Source organism: Lipotes vexillifer, unplaced genomic scaffold (genome assembly GCF_000442215.2).
Source record: "Lipotes vexillifer unplaced genomic scaffold, Lipotes_vexillifer_v1.1 scaffold225, whole genome shotgun sequence".
Taxonomy (NCBI): domain Eukaryota; kingdom Metazoa; phylum Chordata; class Mammalia; order Artiodactyla; family Lipotidae; genus Lipotes; species Lipotes vexillifer.
The window spans coordinates 624,088-630,141 of record NW_006787630.1 but is presented as its reverse complement, the minus strand read 5'-3'; the positions used below and the strand labels follow the sequence as shown (position 1 = coordinate 630,141).

General features: G+C 55.7%; 1 protein-coding gene across 2 annotated transcripts in view; it reads right to left on the bottom strand.

The window, feature by feature from the left end:
- The window catches only part of TJP3 (tight junction protein 3), a 30,903-nt gene that overhangs the window by 6,494 nt on the left and 18,355 nt on the right, over nucleotides 1-6,054 (bottom strand). Inside the window, exons 7-14 of one of the 2 annotated variants that reach the window (XM_007460348.1) lie at nucleotides 5,773-5,932; nucleotides 5,387-5,495; nucleotides 2,907-2,965; nucleotides 2,598-2,664; nucleotides 2,293-2,449; nucleotides 1,335-1,443; nucleotides 954-1,191; nucleotides 156-367 (exon numbers count right to left, since the gene is read on the bottom strand). In XM_007460348.1, the coding sequence (XP_007460410.1) occupies nucleotides 156-367; nucleotides 954-1,191; nucleotides 1,335-1,443; nucleotides 2,293-2,449; nucleotides 2,598-2,664; nucleotides 2,907-2,965; nucleotides 5,387-5,495; nucleotides 5,773-5,932 (1,111 nt within the window). Of the gene's footprint in view, nucleotides 1-155; nucleotides 368-953; nucleotides 1,192-1,334; nucleotides 1,444-2,292; nucleotides 2,450-2,597; nucleotides 2,669-2,895; nucleotides 2,966-5,386; nucleotides 5,496-5,772; nucleotides 5,933-6,054 lie in introns of both variants that reach the window. The other variant, XM_007460347.1, reaches the window with a different exon arrangement.

Sequence of the window (6,054 nt, the reverse complement as noted above, 5' to 3'; positions counted from 1 at the left end):
TAGGGAAAGCATCTATGTGCTGGTTTTGTGCGTGTGTATTTTCATCCTAAAGTAACCAAAAGGGGGTATTTTGGGTGGAAGGAGAGAGGTAAGGATTGTGGCTTCTGAACACTCTTACTTGAGGGCCCCCCTCGGCCCCTCCCACCCTGGCCCACCTTCTCGCAGCACCACGCGTTCATATGGCGGGTAATGACCCTGTCTGGTCAGAGCCGACAGATCCTCACGGCTCCGATGGGTGGTCTTCTTGGCTCCCCGACGAAGACCCCTCAGCCGCCAGAACTCGGCCCGTGTGCTGGAGCCCACTGAGGCTCCAGGGCCGAGCCCCACGGCCCGCTGGGCAGCCTCCAGACTGGCCAGCTGCTCCGCCCTGGAGAGAAGAGGGGAGATGAGTGAGCACCGGGGTCCAGGATCACAGCCCCAAAGATGTCCAAGGCCTAATCCCGGGACCTGCGAATATGTCACCTCTCACGGCAAAGGGGACTTTGCAGGTGGGGTTAAGGCCCGTGAGATGGGGATGACCCTGGATTCCCCGGGGGTCCTAGTGTCATCACAGCGTCCTTATAAGAGGGAGGCGGGAGGGTCAGAGGCAGAGAGAGACGGGAGATGCTGCGCTGCTGGCTGTGAGGATGCAGGAGGGGCCGCGAGCCAGGCATGCGGCACCTCTAGAAGCTGGAAAAGGTGGGAACCAATGTTCCCCTGGAGCCTCCGGAAGGACCAGCCCTGCCCACGCCTGGATTTAGCCCCATCAGACTCATTTCTGACCTCCAGAACATGAGAGGATAAAAGTGTGTTGTTCAAAGCCCCTAGGTTTGTGGTAATTTGTAACAGCACCTGCAGGAAACTCATACAAGCGCTGACTGGTCAGCCCTGAACCTTCTGCATGGCTCCTCAGAGGGAATCACCAAGGATGCTAAGCAGCGATGCTGTGCCCTGTCCCACTGGACGGTCCGCACCTGCTCTGGTTGGGGATGATGCCCCGCTCTTTTTCCCGGAGGTCACGCCCCATGCGCACCGCCAGCCAGTGGCCTCCGCGGGCATGGCTCTGCCCAGGGCCGGGGTACAGCGTGTCCAGCACGTGGAAGACGTCTCCACGGGTGAAGCCCAGGCCAGACGGCGGGCTGGGCTCCATCTCAAAGTGCATGCGGATGTAGAAGGAGTCGCCCACGCCGGACTGCACCATCTTCCGGAAGACTGTGGACAGGGAGTCTTCCTGAGCTAGCAGGGCCACAGTCCAGACCCGACCCCTCCCCAGGGCCTGGCCGTGGATCCCAGCTCCACTCTCACATACACACACGCTCTCACACACTCACGCACATACACTCACACACACTCACTGTCCTGCTTCCTCTGCGTCACCAGTTCCACCTCCTTGCCCGGGGGCAGCTCCAGCAGGAACTGCACAGCCTCCTCCCGGGTCAGGTTCTGGAATGGAGTATCATTCACCTGCCGGGAAGTGGGTGCAGTGGTGGGACAAGGGCACAAGATCCCAGCTCCTCCTCCAGACAAAGCCCTCCACCCAACTCCTTCCAGAGCTGCTGTCAAGAGCCCCAGAGATTGGGGGATGGCTTTCCGAAAGGGGCACTGCCCTGTGGCAGCCTGGGCATCACACACACACACACACACACACACACACACACACAGGTGAAGGTCTGGCCCAGAAACCAGAATACAGGGAATGCAATCAGTACAGGCATAACCGAGGCTCTGTGGGTTGTCAACATCAAGACATGGGAACGAGGGGCCACAGCTGTGACAGGACCAGGACACTGGTGAGAATTTTGTGATACTTGAGTCAAGACAGACACGCGGTCATGACAGGGACACAATATACAGACCTGGACAGCAGGTCACAGACACTGATTATCATGGAGGTAAAGACACACCATGAAGGCGTGACCTGGATAAGGCCACGACCCGGACACGGGAGACTGGAGGTGGCACAGAAAGGGACTGTGGATGGACGGAGGGATCAAGGGTGCGGCCCAGGCAACATGGTCAAGACACAGTCAACTCAGTGACACAAACAAGGAGACTGTGACATCAATAACGAGGCAGTGACCTGGGAAAGGTCGTGAGCTGGACATCGAGGTCATGACATTGACAACAAGGATGTGACATGCACAAGGTCATGACCCAATCATCAAGGTCATGCCCCAGGCTGGGAAACCCTTAAAATGTTTGAATGTCTCTGGGGGTCTTGCCAGTCCCCAGGGGGTCCCCGGGGGAGGATACACAAGCAGTAACAGACTCGGGTACCACCCAGCAGGCCCACCACCAGCCTCCCCAGCTCACCTGCAGAATCTCATCTCCCTCCTGGATGCCCTGCCCGTCTACCGGGCTGCCCGCCTGCACCCCGGACACGAAGATGCCCACATCGTTGCCTCCGGCCAGCCGCAGCCCAATGTTTGCGCCCTTGAGGAAGCGGACCACCTGCGAGGCGGGGCTGTACCTGAGCAGTGAGGCAGAGACAGACGGCATCAGGCCGAGGATGGGAGAGCCCCACCCCCATGCTGGTGCGAGAAGGCAGATGATGGGAAGCAGGAGGCAGCCCGGGTGTGCGGGTTCTCAGCTGCGGGGCTCTGTCGTGGGGCACATACCCGTGGTCCTCCATGCTCTGACCGCTAGGCACGCTGTGCGTGTCACAGCTCCTTTGCCTTGGGGAGTCTGAAAGGGAACAGCCAGTTTTTTCCGAGCACACTGATTGGTCCAGCCGCCAAACCTTTGCTGGGGGGTGTCCCTGCCCCTTGGAATGCAGCCCCCAGCCCCCCCCCCCCGCTTCTTCCCAGGGAACTGTCCCTGGCCTCTTAGGTCTGTGCCCGCCTTCCCCACTCTGCTCGGTAGAGCCTCATTGGCTGTGATCAGAAAAATCAGAGGAGGGGTGCTCAGAGTCACCACCCTCTGCTCACCTGGTTCTGACGCAGTCCTAGAATCCACTGAACCTTCCTGCCGAAGCTGGGGGCTCTCCCTGGTGGGGAACAGATTTGGGGTGAGGTGAGGGTGGGGGGATGTTGAGCAGCAATTTTTAGAAGAATTTTAATTTATCGGCACTCAGGTTCTAATCCTGGTCCTGCCCCTCTGCAGCTGTGTGACCTCCGGCCCTCTGCTTCCCCTCTCTGAGCCCCAGTTTCCTCCTCCGAGCCCTGGGATGGCTGAGTCGAGTCAAGGCCTCAAAATGAGGTGAGCCTGTGACAAACAGTCATGTTTACTGTTTTAATATTAGTGAAAAGTTATAGAAGGTGCTCTTGACCCAATGTCTGTGTCCCCCCAAATTCATATGCTGAAGTCCTAACCCCCAGTGGGATGGTCTTAGGAGGCGGGCCTTTGGAAGTGACCAGGTTTAAATGAGGTCATGAGGGTGGGGCCCCCATGACGGGATTAGTGTCCTTATAAAAGACACCAGAGATCACTCTCTCCACCGTGGGAACACACAGCAGGAAGCTGGCCGTCCATGGGCCAGGAAGAAGCCTTCACTAGGAACCGGCCATGCCAGCACCCTGGCCATGGACTTCCGGCCTCCTGCCTATGGTGTTTTGTTAACAGCCTGAGCAGACTAACACAGAGTTAAACCACAGGACGGAAAGAAAGTTCCCTGAAAAATCAACCCACTGTTAGCACAGAAGAGTTACTTTCCAGATCTTTCAGATGCTTTCAAAGAAACGGTGAGGAAATATATACTTCTGAAAGAAAATCAAGATCAGGCCATATGTTAGCATTTCCGACATACAGCCTGTGAACCCCCAGTGCTGAGTGACTGGGGGTGGGGAAAGACACTTGAGAATGATGTACCCCCAGCCCAGGTCTCACAGGGCAGGTTCAAAGAGTACAGGGTCTGCATTGGAGAAACACATCGAGCTACTTGGAGCCGTCTGTCCACAGATCCTTCTGTGTGCCCATGGAATCCCCGGGAAGATCACACAAGAGTCCCCCAGACCCTTTGAGATGCTGCCCTGTGTCATTCTGCAATCCGGTTCATTCACCGTACACAATGCCAAGTGCATTTTCCCAAGGCCTTTTCAATATACTCTCAGAGACATCCTGTTTCATGGCTGTCTAATATTCCCAAGCAAGGATTATATTATAATAATCGTAATAAAGAGCATTCACTACGGGCCAAGCACACACACACCATCTCCTTGTGTCACCGCTAGTTAGTGCCCTAATTAGTGGTGGAGTAGGATCTGGGGCCTTGGCGTGGGCCCTCCTCTGGCCTCTAAAATGGACCGCAATGACCCCCACCTCCTGGTCCTCCTGCCAACAGCCATGCAAGGGAGCTTAGAAGGGGATCATCCACTCCCAAAAGCCCACAGCCCTAGACTACGTCTTGACTGTAACCTCATGAGCCCATGAACCAGAACCACCCAGCTAAGCCCTCCCCAATTCCTGACTCTCAGCAACAGTGAGGTAATACATGTTTACCATTGTTTCAAGTGGCCAGGTTTGGGGGTCATTTGTTATGCGGCTGTAGATAACAGATACAACCCCCTACTTCACAGGGGACTGCAGGCTTAAATGAGGTGCCTGTTACCTAATCCCCAAGTGTTGTGCAATCATGATTTTTAAGGCATTGAATTGTGTACCCTCAAAATTCGCCTGTTGTGGTCCTAACCCCCAGGATCTCAGAATGGGACCTCATTTGGGAACAGAGTCATCATGATGTGATTAGTGAACTTGAGGTCATACTGGGGTGGGGGGGGGTGGCTAATCCAGTCTGACTGGTGTCCTTATAAAAAGGGGACATCTGGACACAGAGACACATACATGGGGGAAGATGACATGAAGACACACAGCGGGGAGATGGCCACCTGGAAGCCAAGGAATGCTGGAGGCTACCAGAAGCTAGGAGAAAGGCCTGGAACAGATCTTCCCCTAAGAGCCTTGAGAGACAGTGTGGCCCTGACACCGTGACTTGAGTTTTCAGTCTCCAGGACTTTGAGGCCATAAATTTCTGTGGTTCTAAGCTGACCAGTTTGTGGCACTTTGTTGCTGCAGCCCCAGGAGACTAACAAAGTAACTGCTACTCTGTCCCTTTTATAAACATCATCATAACGAATAAGCATCCTCTAATCCCTGCACACAGCTGTGGCTATTTCACTCCCAAGAGAACTCTCTAAAAGCCTTGCTCGGTGACAGGGCTTATGCATTTTGAAGTCTTCTAGGGCTTGTTGTAAAATTCTGTTATCCCTTCTGCTTTAAGTCCGTCCATATATGGTTCTCCCAGGACCAAGAACCCTGAGCCACAATAAGGAGGCAAGAAGGACTGTGTGTGGAAGGAGAGGCCTCTTCCAGGCAGGCCGCCATGACTGCACCCTCAAGGCTACCCCATGTTGGAAAAGATAGGCCCATGTTCCCATCCCACTTGGCCATTCTAGCCGATGAGGTTACATACATGGGGGAGCTGGTTCGGCTGGCGTCCGGACTCCGCTGCCCATGCTGGGGTGGCGGTGGTACATGGGATGGTGGCGCCTGAGACAGTTCTGACCCGAGGTCTGAGATGTCTGCGGGGGAAAGCGTGTCTCAGCCACGGGCACGCCTTCCAGGCTGCCATTTCACAGAGGGGCACATCAGGCCCCTCTAAGCAAAGGGGCCCAGACCAGAGTCAGGCTCAGCTGAGGGCCTCCAGCCCTAAGTTGCTGTGTGGCCTTGGGCAAGTTTCTGTCCCTCTCTGAGCCTCTCAGGGCCAGGCTTCCCAACTCCTGCTTGGTCCTGCCTGGCACAGCCTGCCTCCCTGGCCCTCCATTTGAACCTCCCAGGGCTGGCCTCTTGGCCCCTCACCCTCCAGAAGGGAGCTGTCACTGTCGCTGACGGCCGGAGGGATATTCACCAGGAACTGGCCTCGGTCCCTGAGCACCAGTAGAGTCAGTTTCCCTTCCGACTTCTCGATCAGTTGCCGTGTGTCACTCAGTGACAGATTCTCACTGGACACCCCGTTGATCTAAAAGGGGTCAGGAAGGAGGAAGCAAATGCATGAGAGATAGGGGATATTAGAAACAGATACCTTGGTGAGGGGGACTAGAAACACACAACCCTCAGGGGTTACTAAAAACAGACATTCTC